Source organism: Rhododendron vialii, chromosome 6a (assembly GCF_030253575.1).
Source record: "Rhododendron vialii isolate Sample 1 chromosome 6a, ASM3025357v1".
Taxonomy (NCBI): Eukaryota; Viridiplantae; Streptophyta; class Magnoliopsida; order Ericales; family Ericaceae; genus Rhododendron; species Rhododendron vialii.
Window position 1 is genome coordinate 34,438,204 of NC_080562.1, and position 15,071 is coordinate 34,453,274.

The 15,071-nt window shown below is 39.7% G+C and overlaps 3 protein-coding genes across 5 annotated transcripts; all 3 read left to right on the forward strand.

Annotated features, from left to right (window-relative positions):
* Positions 1–760: 760 nt before the first annotated feature.
* On the forward strand, positions 761–1,729 carry LOC131328660 (uncharacterized). The gene has a single exon (XM_058361575.1). The coding sequence runs from the start codon at positions 761–763 to the stop codon at positions 1,727–1,729; it is 969 nt and encodes a 322-aa protein (XP_058217558.1).
* Positions 1,730–5,135: 3,406 nt separating this feature from the next.
* Positions 5,136–9,911, forward strand: LOC131328936 (glycine-rich RNA-binding protein 3, mitochondrial-like). The gene is made up of 3 exons (XM_058361909.1): positions 5,136–5,501; positions 5,781–5,891; positions 9,559–9,911. Exons 1-3 carry the CDS (start codon positions 5,390–5,392, stop codon positions 9,807–9,809), a joined length of 474 nt encoding a protein of 157 aa, XP_058217892.1. The 5' UTR covers positions 5,136–5,389; the 3' UTR covers positions 9,810–9,911.
* A 129-nt stretch (positions 9,912–10,040) lies between these two features.
* On the forward strand, positions 10,041–13,297 carry LOC131328935 (uncharacterized). Of its 3 annotated transcripts, XM_058361908.1 has the most exons (5): positions 10,044–10,411; positions 10,505–10,549; positions 10,725–10,947; positions 12,074–12,244; positions 12,361–13,295. In XM_058361908.1, the coding sequence occupies exons 1-4, from the start codon at positions 10,082–10,084 to the stop codon at positions 12,076–12,078; spliced, it is 603 nt and encodes a 200-aa protein (XP_058217891.1). In that variant the 5' UTR covers positions 10,044–10,081; the 3' UTR covers positions 12,079–12,244; positions 12,361–13,295. The 3 variants fall into 3 exon arrangements, 2 of the variants coding, with proteins under 2 accessions (XP_058217890.1, XP_058217891.1); XM_058361907.1 differs by having other exon boundaries at positions 10,041–10,411; positions 10,725–12,244; positions 12,361–13,297; XR_009200580.1 differs by lacking the exon at positions 10,044–10,411 and having other exon boundaries at positions 10,418–10,549; positions 10,719–12,244; positions 12,361–13,297.
* The last annotated feature ends 1,774 nt before the right edge of the window (positions 13,298–15,071 follow it).

Consider the following 15,071-nt stretch of genomic DNA (forward strand, 5'->3'; position numbering starts at 1 on the left):
GTTCTAAAATCCATTGTGACAACACATAATAAAGCCTTTATTTAGTATCGCATTAGAAAGAACCACAGAGAGCCATATTAGTAACGCATAGAAATCTTTTTATCATGGCGGGCAACAATCTGGGAATTTGGGGCAGCAACCGAATTTTACGTTAAGCCCAGCCCTTCCAGTAGTCGCAGCCGTGGTCCAGCCCCACGGTGTGGATTCTGCCGCAGCTGGTGAAATGGTTGTCATGATCAACGCGATCACAAGCAGCACAAGCACCAAATTGAACACAAGCTGGAGAAGCAGCTTTTCCATTGTTATTCCTCCGATCGAGATCGAATTGCAACGGACGTACAGTTCGAGAGGTAATTTGATCAATCTCCAAAGGATGGTGGAACCAAATAGTTGTGCCACCTGCATTCTTATATATAATGGGGTACTTGAGCCAAAGCTGAATTTAACTTGTCAAGGTTGTCTGGATATATCCAGGCTGCATACATCTCTGGAAATTGGCTTGTTTGGGAAGGGAATTGAATTAAGACCACATGCACTTATGTTTTAGATATTTGCCTCATAGGTAAAACAGTTATGGCGTTCAGATTGTTATGAAACTAAAAAAAATTAATACAGTTTCATCTAAGTTAACTCCTCCTGGTTCGTGCTTAGAGTCTTATCTATATTTCCCAGCCGGTCCCAAGCCCGGATAAAAGAGGAAGGTTGTGCGTTAGGTAGCTGACAGCCAGCACGTAAAAAAGACCTATCAGATCTTTCTGACATGAATCCAAATATGATTACGAGACATGCTAAGGCGTTCCCTTTAAGCGAAACGTTGTGCCTGCCTTTGGGTGCTTCGAAAAATGAGCAAGGGGGGCCACACCGGCGCTCGGGTGTGGTGATAAGTGAGCAAGGGTTCTCGTACGTGCCTGAACGAGCGCGGATAAAAAAGCTAGCCCAGGACTATAGGATTCGTTTAGCAACTTGGAATATAGAGACATTAACGGGTAAGACGAAGGAGCTAGTTGACACCATGCTTAGGAGGAGGATTAGTATAGCTTACCTTCAGAAGACTAAGTGGGTAGGGGAGAAAGCTATGGAGATAGAGGACACAGGTTATAAGCTTTACTATACGGGTAAGGATAGACATAGAAATGGGGTAGGTATCGTAGTAGATAAACACTTGAAAGATTCGGTAGTTACGGTAACGAGAAAAGGAGATCGGATTATTTTAGTTAAGTTTGTGATCGGAGAGAGTATAGTTAATATTATTAGTGCTTACGCACCTCAAATAGGCTTGGATGATTTTATTAAAGAGCAATTCTGGGCGCAAATGGATGACGTGGTTCAAGGGATACCTTTTAAGGAGAAGTTATTTATAGGAGGCGATTTCAATGGTTATGTGGGAGTGCATAAGCAATGGTATGAAAAGGTACATAGTGGCTTTGGATTTGATGACATTAACAAAGGTGGTAGGAGGATTTTAGATTTCGCGGCAGCTTTTGACCTTATAGTTGGGAATACTTTCTATAGGAAGCTAGATGAGCATTTAATTATTTTTAAGAGTGGAGCCAATAGAAGCCAAATCAACTATTTTCTTGCTCGAGGGACAGACCGCTTGACATGTAAGGATTGTAAGGTTATTCTCGGAGAGTGTCTAGTAGCACAACATAGACTTTTAGTGTTAGATATTTGTCTCATGAGGAATAATAGAAGGAGAAAGGAAACTAGATGCCCACAGACTAAATAGTGGGGCCTAAGAGGGGAGAAACTAGAGGTATTCAATGAAAGAATGTCTCAAGAAGTATGGTGGGGAGTGGAAGGCGATAGTGACAATATGTGGAATACGATAGCTGACGGTATTAGAAGAATATCAAAAGAAGTTCTTGGCGAGTCGAATGGAAAAGATCCAATTTCTAAGGAGACATGGTGGTGGAATGATGAGGTTCAAATCATGGTAAAAACAAAGAAGGAGTGCTTTAAAAAATTGCAAAAGGACCGGAATGTGGACAATTTTCAAGGCTATAAGTAAGCTAGCAAAGAAGTTAAGAAAACTGTTAGGAATGCTAAGTTGAAAGCCTATGAGAATTTTTACGCTAGACTCGATAGTAAAGATGGAAAAAAGATTATTTATAAACTTGCTAAGTTACGAGAAAGAAAAGTTAGAGACGTTTCTCAAGTTAAGTGGATAAAAGATATTGATTCGGAGGTGTTGGTGAAAAACGAGGCGATCAATGATAAATGGAAGTCGTATTTCGATAAGTTGTTAAACGAGAAACATGAAGGAGGCTTTTGGTAGGGAGGAAGTGTATGTACCTGGCGAGAATATAGAATATGAGTTTTATCGAAGAATGCAAAAGTTCGAAGTGGTTAAAGCTTTGAAAATAATGAAACCGGGTAAGGCCCTAGGACCAGATGGTATCCCGATTGAAGTGTGAAAAAGTCTAGGTAACTTGGGGGTGACTTGGTTGACGAAGTTGTTCAACAAGATTATTATGACTAGGAAGATGCCCGACGAATAGAAAAGGAGCACTTTAGTACCTATCTATAAGAATAAATGGGATATTCAAAGCTGCAATAACTATAGAGGTATTAAATTGATGAGTCATACGATGAAGTTATGAGAAAGAGTTATTGAGTATTGCTTGAGGATGGTGACTACGGTGTCAGAGAAACAGTTTGGGTTCATGCTAGGAAGATCAACCATGGAAGCTATCTACCTATTAAGGAGATTGGTAGAAAAATACAGAGCAAAGAAGAAGGATCTCTGGCCATATGGTTTTTATAGACTTAGAAAAGGCTTATGATAGGGTGCCTAAGGACATCATATGGTGGGTTCTAGAGAGAAAAAGAGTGACCAAATGGTATATCGAGGTGATTAGAGACATGTATGAAGGCGCCGTCGCTACCATTAGATCACCAGTAGGGGAAATGAGTGAATTTCCTATCACCGTAGGATTGCATCAAGGGTTAGCCCTGAGCCCATACTTCTTTGCCTTAGTTATGGATGAATTGACCAGACAATTTTAAGAGGATATCCCATGGTGTATGATGTTTGCAGATGACATTGTCCTCGTAAATGAAATCGCTAGAAGTGTTAATACGAAATTAGAAATTTGGAGAGAAGTATTAGAGTCAAAGGGTTTTCGGATAAGTAGAAGTAAAACTGAGTATATGGTGTGCAAGTTTAGTGGTACCAGTAGTGCGCATGAAAAAAGAGTGACGATTCAAGACCAGGAGATACCAAAGAGTGATAATTTTAGGTATTTAGTATCAATTATTAGTAGAGATGGAGAGATTGCTGATGATGTGACCCCATAGAATCCAAGTGGGGTGGCTCAAGTGGAGAAACACTACTGGTGTACTATGTGACAAGAGTGTACCTACAAAATTGAAAGGAAAATTCTATAGAACTGCCATAAGATCAGCGATGCTTCATGGGACAGAATGTTGGCCTATTAAGAAAAAACATGTGAGCAAAATGAGTGTAACAGAAATGAGAATGTTGAGGTGGATGTGTGGTATAAGACTAGACGAGATAAGATTAGAAATGAAACAGTTCGTGAGATGGTAGGTTTAACACCTATAGAGGAGAAGTTGAGGAAAAATAGGCTAAGGTGGTTTGGGCATATCTACCGTAGACCAGAAGATGCAGTAGTTAAGAGAGTGGATAAGATAGGTCTAGGTAGCAATGTTACGTGGAGGGGTAGACCTAAATTGACATTAGATACTGTAGTGCACAAAGATATGAGTATAATAGGTTTGTGTGAACAAGTGGCACTTGACAGAGTCCAATGGAGGAAACAGATTCATGTAGCCTACCCCAAGTGATTGGGACGTAAGGCTCGATTTGGTTTGATTTTGTTTGGTTACAGTTTCATCTAAGTTAGGCCATCGAAGCCATTGTGAGGGGATCGACTCGATAGAGATTAGGACATCAAAAATAATGCAAATCACATCATTTTGCAAAGTTGGTTCCAGAAAGTGACTAGAATCTAGTAGTATGTGTTAAAAGAGGCAACGTAGTTTCTCAAAATTGCTAATAGTACTAAAAGTGTTAAAAGTACTAAAAGTTTTGTTAGTAGTGAAGGAAAAAATCTTCTTTAGTAGTGATGGAAAAAAGCACTTGCATGTAGTACTTTTAGCCAATTTGGGAAACTGCCTCTAAGTTGGTTTAGGCTTATTTGACTAGAATTTCGAATGACTAGAATTTCTACTCGATGTCGGTTAATGCTTATTTTTAGTGCTTTCTTGTAAATAGGTACTTTTGGAGTATTAAAGTTTGTCCCTTATTTTCAGTGCTTTGTTAAGGAGAGGCTACTCAGGCTAGCTCCTTTGGATACGATGAAGAGGTTTCGTTGGGTATCATCGTGGACTTCTGTCTTCTTTTTGTTATCGGGGCTTGATATTAGGGTTTAAAGAATTTCTCTTGGAGTTTCACCTAGGGTTTTTGATCACTTTTGAGTGTCACCTGAAATTTGTCCTTAAAAATTGTGTGGTTATTCATTGAGAGTTACGAATATAGTTGGCTCTTTGTAATCTCTCCTCGTTCATAGTGAATCATCTCTCGCTCTTCTCCTATGGAGTGGCGTTCTTGCCTTTGTGTCCTTATTTTGATTGCTTGTTGTTTAATTTGTTTATTGTTACTTTGTGGTCAGACCCGACCTTGACTTTTCCGAGATTTAAAACGAGGATGAAAGATGAAGGGCCTTTTTTTTTTTTTACTATTATAAGGGGTGCTGAAATAGGAAGACATTCCTTAAAATTTGTAAATTTTTGAGACATGCATAAAGCGACTGTCTCGTAGGCTTAATTAACTCAGAACCAGCTCTGTTTGTGGTTGTCATAACATTACAAATCAAAGCATATGGTACACCCCATTGTAGTTATGCATTTTTGTTGGTTAGTTAGGCATATTTTTAGTAACCAAAATTTTTTTTTTTGTTACCATAGGCTCGATCTCCAGTAAAATATATACTCCAATTAATGCAGAGGGTGGACTTGATCCAAGTTTTTTTGGGGCTGGGATTGCTCAAAGGTCCCAATGATTAATTGGCCGTGTTCGACCGACATGAGTTGGATTTATCGACACGTCCCGCGTACTCTGAGAAGTCAACTATCGAAATAATTTCACGGGATTTGATGATCAGAAGAAATTGCTCTCTAAGCACTGGTATATATAAGTTCTGACTTCTGCAAGAATTAAAGAGACCCCAACTCTCAATCCTCAAACACCCCAACTACATACATCATGAACCCATATGTCCGAACCACTCAAATTAATTTCTGCTCACATCCTTTGGATCTATAAATGGGACATCAAATTTGTGCTTGAAATCCATTCCATCTCTATCTACTGCTATACCTCTCAAAGAGTACTCGTTGAAATTTATTACACTGACCGAGCGAAATGGGTTCCAAAAAAATTGTTATCCTAGGCCTTTTCCTGGCTATTGCTCTGCTCATTACCTCAGAGGTGACAGCCAGGGATTTGGCTGAGACTACCACCTCCAAGGAAACTAGTGAGTACATTTGAATTTGGTGTTTCATATGTCCAATTGTGTCACCAATCACTTTGAATTTGCTTAACATTATAGTGTTGTGCTGCTTATGCACCGCGTTTAGCACTGACCAACCAATCCAAACTTGCACGTATGCTATCACTTACTATCTACCATCTCTAAACATAAGAACATTCTTAAATTCCCGAATCACGAAAAGGTGAAAGAGAATCAGTTTTTCGAAAACTTTCAGTTGCCCATGAAACCTGTACTTAATACGCGTGAATATTATTTGTGCAGCTGAATCTACTGAACAGACAAATGGAGTGGAGGATGCCAAGTACGGTGGTGGAGGGTACCCAGGTGGCGGATATGGAGGATATCGAGGCGGTGGATATGGAGGAGGTCCAGGTGGCGGATACGGTGGACGCCCTGGTGGTGGGTACGGTGGATATCCAGGTGGCAGATATGGTGGAGGTCGGCGAGGAGGATACGGTGGATATCCAGGTGGTGGTTATGGAGGAGGCCCGGGTGGTGGTTACGGAGGATTTCCAGGAGGCGGATATGGTGGAGGTCGGCGAGGAGGATACGGTGGATATCCAGGTGGTGGTTATGGAGGAGGCCCGGGTGGTGGTTACGGAGGATTTCCAGGAGGCGGATACGGTGGAGGCCCAGGAGGGGGATTCGGAGGTGGCCCAGGTGGAGGATTTGTAGGAGGAAATCGTGGTGGCGGCGGTTATGGAGGATGGAACTGAAGCCTTGTATCACAGCTGATATATACCCAGAAAACTTTAGTGTGATAATTGTGCAATATGTATCTCTCAAAGTATGAATAAAAAGCATGAGTACTGGACCTTATAGATGTAACAATGATACAGTATCATTTTTCTTCTGAAAAAAATAATAAGAGGATTGCCATTCGCGACGATATGCATCTTATGAAATATAGTAATTGAGTCTGTCTTAATTAAACCTTTCATGCTCATTACTCCGTCGGACGATTTACAGCACATTTGAGTTTTTGGAGTTCTTTCCGTCCCGACGGGGCCTGCCTTCCAGATGGTGGTTAAGTCTATTCGGACGCTCGGATGCAGAATCTATAGATCCTGCTTTATTTTTAGTGTTTCATATTAGAAAAACAGAGAGGCACAATTAAGTGAAGACTCGAGAGCTCGTAATCAAACGGACCCTTATAAATGAATTTGCCGTGTTCCATGAAGAGAATAAGTTCTTTACACCATTAGTGTAAACATTTGTTTCCTTCAAATCAATTAAACTGCGACACATGTCAAAACAGTGGTCTCAATTAATAAAATATGGCGACGCAGCGCAATGCAATTGATTTGGAGGAAACAAATGTTTACATCGGCGGTGTAAAGAATTTATTCTCGTTCCATGAATCCATTAGTTATTTTTGCGTAGTTTAAAAAAGAAGAAGTTATTTTATAATCTCGCAGTTAAAAAAAAAAGAAGCAATTGAAAGGTAAAGACGTAAAAAAAAAAAACACTCACCGAAACAAAAATTCAAAAACTTCTTTTGTTACTGGCAAGACAGTAAGGCACTTATCATATTTAAGAAGATTTTTGGATCAGTTGGCCCATAAGAAATATGTGTCCTGTTTACATGCACGCAGGGGACTTTTCAGCCTACTGTTTTCTTTGCTAACGATTTCTCTCTGAATACTATGGAAGACGAGGAGGTACTGACTACTGAGAGACAAAAATTAGGGGTTCAACTCAAGCAGGCTCAATTGGGTTAAGAATCTGACAAAGTAAAACACTAATCGTATGAGCCTACCCAAGTCCTGCGGAATATCTCTCATCCCAAACCCAACCTGAGTTTCATGTTCTTAACTTGTTTTAGGGTCGAGTTTTGCAAACGGAGGCGGCTCCTCTTGAGAAATATGGAAAACACAACACAATGGTCAAGTAGAGAACACAAAACAGAAAAGACAGATTTGTACGTGGTTCTCTCGTTACGATACAGAACACGTTTTTGCGTAGTCAAATGCTGACATAGTCGCCGAAGCGTCAATTTAGATGAATCAGGTTTTACAGACCCAACATTTCTCAGGTTTGGGAGAAAACTTCATGGGATGCAACCGGCCATTTTCGACCCCATTTCCGGTTCACTTCGTTTGATTGGACTTTTGTATGTTGTAGAGCTCCTTGTTAAGGACAAGGACGTAACAAAGTAGTCTTTGAACAACCTCCTGCAAAATTTTGGAGACGCCACTGGTATGACGTGAACTTTGTACAAGAATACGTCGGCCAATTGCCGCTTATATGAATCCATGGGCCTTTCCTACCATTGGTCCTATTTTTGACCTTTTCCAAACAATCCGATTATTGGTACCGATTAAATGGGTACATACTGCGTACCAACCGTGTATGGATCCAGTATTCTAATTGAAAAACTAGAAGATTGGATCGAGCACTTTCAGTTATTCGATTGAGCTGATTTTAACGAGGCTACTCGAAAAACTATTTTAAAATTTATCAATGGATCAGATCATTTATGTGAAGCCTGTGAATGGGCCCCACACGTCGTTGGTACACCGTATGCACCCATTTGGTTGGTACCTCTAGGGTTCCGCTAAGGGTCATCATTTAGCTTGAAGACCCGTGACCTGCTCGAAGCCCGCTCAGCCTGAAGTTTTTATGGGTGGGACTTGGGCCTATGAATTTTTACTCAGCCCGTCCGTCAGCCCGGCTCGTGAGCCCTCTTGCTGCAAACCCGAAAATCTTCGTATTTTTTGGAAAAAATAATTCATTGTTTTCAAGTTGTCTATCTATTTGGGGACCAAGAAACCAACTTTGAGGAGTTTTAAAAACTGTCCATGCACAAACAGTGTGTGTATGTAAAGAAAAACCCCACTTTTGAGGCAATTTTTTAATTCTAATCGTTATGAGATGGTCTGCCCAAATGCTGGCCCACCGGCCCGTTGATTGGGATAAGCCTATGGGTGGGCTTGGGCTTTAAGTTTTCAGAGATAGCCCGGCCTGCAAAAAAATAAAAGCCCGCGGGCAGGCTTGGGTAGTGACTTGTTGGGCCGACTCGACCCGATGATGACCCTTAGATTTCGCTTTTTCAAATTTCAAGTAATTTTAGCACTCCTTAAATTGATAACCGCACTCCCAAAGGTGAGTGCCAACCGTACACAGATTGTTACGTCCAGATGGGGTTTCCACCACTTTCCATCTTGGACTCCACTTTCCAGACGGGGTGCGTTCTTTTGCACTTAACTTAAACTTAACTTCTTCTTATTCTTCTTCTTTTTTTAAAATTTTTTTTTTAATTCAGTTCTTTTTTTTACCCTTTAACTTATTTTTCATACTTCTCAAACAAGCCTCAAGGCATATGTGAAATGTTCAAAATATCCCTCTATTTTAAAGAATGCATGGACTTAACTTATTTTCATTTAAATATGGAAGAGCAATATTATAATTTTGTGTGTGTTAGGCAATTATATATGTTTAAGTTTAGAAGAATAGATGAATTTAACTTATTTTCATTTAAGTTTCAAGAGGGGAGAAAAAATAAGTTAAGTTCAAAAGAACATGACCTAAAAGCCCTTTTCGCAACAGAGGTGAGAAAAGAAAAGAAAGAGGTGTGGTCTCCCTTATGAGTGAGAAAAGAAAAGAAAGTAGTGTGATTTTTCACCATCTCATTTGGATGGACAAAATATAAGTGAGAAAAGAAAAGAGAGTGTCATATGTATATTTACCAAAATAGCCTCCCCTTTTATTCTAGCCCGAACGTGATTCCTCTCCCTCACTTGCTGTCTCCAGCTCCCTCGACAGTACCAAATGCCTTTCCTTCCACAGACCCACTCAACATCAGGTCTCTCTCTTTCTTTCTCTCTCTACGCATAACAAAGAGAGAAAGGAAGAGCCCGTCTGAGAAAAGAACATGTGGAGATTTGAACTCCTCCAAGAGTCCTTATCAATTGAACTCATCCCACTCAGATCATTTGGCAAAGTTGGCTAAGAGTGGATTTGGTTATAAAAGTCAAATAGTAGCTTATTTTTTGGCTTTATTAAAAAAAAAATCGCATTTGTTAGTTTTGCGTCAAAGTTGGCGGGTACGGTGGATATCCAGGTGGCGGATACGGTGGACGCCTTGGTGGTGGGTACGGTGGTGGATATCCAGGTGGCGGATATGGTGGAGGTTGGCGAGGAGGATACGGTGGATATCCAGGCGGTGGTTATGGAGGAAGCCCGGGTGGTGGATACGGTGGATTTCCAGGAGGCGGATACGGTGGAAGCCCAGGTGAAGGATTTGGAGGAGGAAATCGCAGTAGCGGCAGTCATGGAGGATGGAACTGAAGCCTTGTATCACAACTGATATACTCAGAAAACCTAAGTGTGATAATTATGCAATATGTATTTCTCGAAGTATGAATATAAAGCATGAGTACTGAAGGAGATCAGACCACGTCCTTTTGATAAATATGCATATATATCCATCCTCTTAAATAATAAGAACCGGTTTGAGGGATGCCAATTTTTGGCTCAATCTTCCAATCGTATCCCTCAATTGCAATCCATTCAGCTTTCTTTGGCTGCCCATAATTGTAATTTCGCCCTGAGGACCACATATGGACCACATGTTGCCACGTAACCAGATTAGTTTCCCCTCCCCCTCTCTCACACGACCCACGCGCACAAATATACGGCGGATTCGACAGAAAGAGAGAGAGACACAGAGAAAGAGAGGAGGAGGAGGAGGAGGAGGAGGAGGACCAATGCCGACCACCACCGACCCACCCATCGGAGCGACGACCACCACCACTAACAGTAGCGCGCACCACCGCCTCCAGCGATCACCGGCGCACCCCTTCCCTTTCGCCCAGTTTTTTGCCCCCACACAGCACAGACGAACAGAGGCAGCGAAAGACGAACAGGTTTGGAGACCGAAAAAGGGAGAGGTAGATGCAAGATCTTCGCGTCTTTCACGCTATATCTGGAGTTTTCTTCCACGTAATATTCTTACTCTCTCAGTCCTTCTTGCTGTCTTCTAGGGTTTCGTTGCGGAGGCGATCGAGATGGAGGTTCCAACGCCGCCGGTGAGTAGCTCTTCGTCTTTTGCAGAATGGTATTGTTGTTCGTATCTTATCTTAATTTTTTACTCCAGGGTTTTGTTAAATCGATTTAGGGTTTGTTGTTTCTCTTTTGCTTATCTCTTCTCTTCTCTCTCTCTTTTTTATCGGCTTATGTCTTCTCTTCTTACTAAAGATTTAGGAGGTCCTGAATCGGCCCACAGCCGCCTTGCCCCAGTCCGAGTTCTTGACCCGACAAGAGGTCCTAAAGCGCGCGCAAGCGACTGGCCAAGGTGTACGGAGACCATTACTGGTCCATGATGGAGAATGTCAAATTGAAGTTCAGGGAGTACTGCTGGGAGTACGGCTTCCAGGAGAAGTCTCTATTTTACATGCTCACATCAGCTCGACGGTGAAGAACAGAGGTTTTCCTTCTTTTCGTTTCTGCGTGCTTCTTTTCATCGATTATTATTTCCTTTTCCCTTGTAAGTTTGGTTCTGGAGTTGGGGTTTTTTTTTTCAAAAATATTTTGATTGTCATGGAGAGAAAATAAAGGAAATTGGGCCTAGATTACTGAGGAATGGTTTTAATTTCTTCAAAATTTTGAATCTCTAATTGGGTTTAATTTAGACTCCTAAATTGGCATATTTTCCTTCTTTTCTTGATGTTTTTGGTTCAAGGATGTTTTATTTTTTATTAGGACCGGTAAAAGAATACAAATAAATAACGAATTATATAAATCAACTTAAGCCCACAAATACTAAACCTAACTGATAGCCCATTAGGGGACCAAACAACTGAACAAATAACCGCCGAGGAAAAAAAACCCTTATAAATGACCCCATTCAGGTGGTAATTTTTTAAGTCTTTGCTCTTGGCAAGGATTGACTCCTATGGGAGGACTATAAGGGTGGTTCACTTAGCTTCCAGTTGGTTTGTTCAGGGGTGTTTTTAATAAACCTTTGATGAGTGATTCGTTTACTGAACCACATACACGTAGTTTTTGTATGGTTGTTGGGATAAGTATAAATTAGATCCCATTTTATGAAGGTTACGGTTTTGTGTTCACGAGTGTGACATGCATAACAAGTTTAGATTTTTCCCTTATGAGTTGGCTTTATTTACAAGATTCCAAATTAGTTTACACTTTTTTAAAAAAAATTTGGAAGCGATAAGAAAGACTGCAGGTTGAATTAAATTTTATGGAGGTTATGGATTCGTGTTCATGAGTGTGAGGTGCATAAACTGACAGATCAAATTAGTTACAATTTCAGGACATTGGTTTTGGTAGTTGTTGTGATGTTATTAGGATATTGGGTAGCTGTGAAATCTGGAGATAGTTTAAATGTATTTTGTTTTCTGTTTTTAAGGTTCACTTTTATGTTGTTTTGGCAATTGGAACTTTGAAGGAGCAACCAATACAGTGTAGGACTAGGATGTTGAATCAATACTGTAAGAATTTGCATGTCATCAACGATAGTTTGGAGGATGGGTGAGGTGAATTTTATGATGAAATAACACTGCTTATGGATCCTATTATGGATTGCCTAGGCTGAGGAGGGAAAGATTTTAACTTTGTTGCGCTTATGGATTGGGAGGGAAAGATTTATCCTGTAAAGGAAGTTAGGCCTCCACAAATCCCTGAGGATCCTAATCCTGTTATTAAGAGTGAAAAATTCCAAGCGCCAACTCATATTATTTCTACAATTTTCGATGTCAAAGGTATGATCTGAACCTTTATATTTGTTTCGTCTTCGCTACTTGAAGGAACCAGACCAGAATTTCACTTTTAACTGGAAATAAGTCTATTATATTTGTCATTTTCTCTCTATTTGCAGGTGAAGAGTCATGATACGCTGGTATCCCTATGCCTTCCATTGTTGAACAGGAGTATGGGGTGGGTGATGTTATTTTCCTGTTGTGGTTCAAACGCAGTCTCCCCCATTACTGCACAGAGTTTATTGAGGTCTGATTTTTCTCCTAATAACATGTGCTATAAAAAATTCCTTCCAATTGCTTTTTTACTTTTTGAATTAGGTCGTGGGCTTGTAAAAGAGATTTTGTAGACTACTATTTCTCAGTCTCACATGTGACCTTGCCAGATTTGCATAATGTTATGTGCCAACCATGGTCCCTGTGTGTTTGGTGCTCATAACACCATAGTAACTACAAGGACAGGAAAAGATTTTCTGTCTAGAGGGCCGACCTAAGAGTTTTTAGTACCCAAAGCCTAATAAAAAAAAACTATGCCCTTTAGAGTTAATACCTGACCATTTTTACTACAACAATCACAATACGAGAAGACCTAACCAATATAAAGTTATAGTAATTATTACATACGAATACAAAATACAAAGTCTCCAAATAGGCAAATACATATTATCTCAAGAACGCATGAGTATCACTAAAATTGTTAAAAAGAGTCCTACTCAAACCCAAGTAGTAAAAATATTGGAGTGCCCTTAAAATTTGGGATTTTTTTGGATGCCCAAGGCGCAGACCTCTTGGACCTTGTGCCAGGCCCGGCTCTGTGTCCAGCCTTGTTGTAGGTATGTAATGAAGATATGTTAGCCAAAAAAGTTTTTCCTGGGGGCTGTTTTCAAAACAGGCACAGCTGAAATGCCTTTTCGAAACAAGTTTGCTAGCAATTGGTCCCCGATTTGGTGGGGCTATTAATGATGATGCCCGATCCTTTAACGAAGCTTATGACAAGGTTAGTTCTTATGAGAATTTTACCACGCACAAGAGAAGAATGCACACGCCGTTTGATTTGCTAATGGTTTCTGAATCTATCATCTTTAACAAAACCCTACAACATAAAAAATTGTCAAAGTTTGTGCTACCTAGCTAGCATCACACCAGGTAAAGACATTTTTTTGGTTAGAATAGCTAGAAGCTTGGAACTAATGAAACCGGCAAATTTTAACCGTAATATTCCAGAAAGTGATATAGTATGTTTGTTTAGATCATCAAGAAATCAGCAGCCTGTGAGTTCTCCGTCACTTGGGTAATCAATCCCATATAGTTGCCAAAAAGGCAAAAACTCAACCTTCAGGTCTGTGGTTCTTCAACACCAGAGATATTTTCCCATAGCTTGATAATTATCATTTATCTTCACTCATATCAAATTGATGTAACTTAGATCTCAAAATATGCATTGTGAACATGTCATAAGTGCAACATTATTGTAGGGTACTTTGTGATTGATGGATTTGCTTTGATTTTGTCTACATTAGATTTATTTTTATTCGTCAAAGTAGCCTTTTACAGAGGCATTGTTGCTTGATTGATATATTCATTGTTCTATTCATGCAGAGTATATTCTTCGTGAAGTTGTACTCATCTAAAACTCAAAACTTGGGGAGAGACTTATTAACTATGTTATTTACAAGGTAAAGCTTGTTAATTTGTCTCAAAGATATGAAATGCATTTCCGTATTTATACTTTCGGCTTCTCATTTGTGTCACTAACAATGCTGTCGTGATGATACTTTATTGTTTGCCATTTGAGGTTATCTGTCCATTTTATCATTATTACCAAGTTGTGCTGTGGTAGTTGAGTTCCTTTCAGAATGTGGTATTTTTACCCTTTGATGCTTAAATAGATTTAATATTTTAGAAATCAAGGAGTGGTGTTTGGTGTGTATATTCTGTAATTTTTTTACGGCTACAAGCAATAATTCGGATAAGTTGTTTTTCATTCTTGTCAATCAAAAGTCGGTGTTGTTCTCTAATTGTTTGAAGACTGTTGAGTAGCAGGCATTTCTTCCATTGCTCATCCCACCAATGATATTTCAAGCCGTCCGATGGTCCACATGGCTTATAGTCCTTCGTTCATTACACGTTCTTGGATTGCATTTCAAGTTGTAGGTTCGGTGTGTATGGAAGAACTTAACTAGCTTATATCTTAATCCACATTTGTTAATAATGTACAGATGTTCCAAGCTTTGGCAAGAGATTGACTTGAGAGCTCAAATGCATCTCCTTTTGCAACACCATGGACATATCTTTCTGTATATTCTGTATTATTGTTTGTTATAGCCAACGACTTGCTTTGGTACTACCGAACACTCCAAGCTCGATAAGTACCCTTGTCAAAAAATTTGGGACGTCAACTTCCTTTGATTGTCCAAAATTGTCTTTTCTAGGTTAGAATTTTGAACACGCAATTTTCATAAAATGATTTACAATATTGGGTGAAAGAATTGTAAATCGTTGCTTATGAATTACTGATTGGTTTTTATTTCAGTCAATTGTTCAACTGAGGCCACAAAGGCTTCCATGAACAATATTTTATCATGAAAAGTTCCCTTTGCAAGTACTTTTGCACTGTTATCTATGATTATTGCAAGCTTTAGTGGTGTTAAGCTCCTTCAGCGTTTGTAAATAGACTACGCACTGTATCGTCCGTATGTAAATCAACTAATGCTTTTGCTATTTTGATCAATCTATCTTCCTACCTATTTCCATACTCTTCTATTACTTTCAGCTCTAAAATTACAAACAAGACATATCTAGCCTATATTAACAATTATTTCCTTCAATGGGC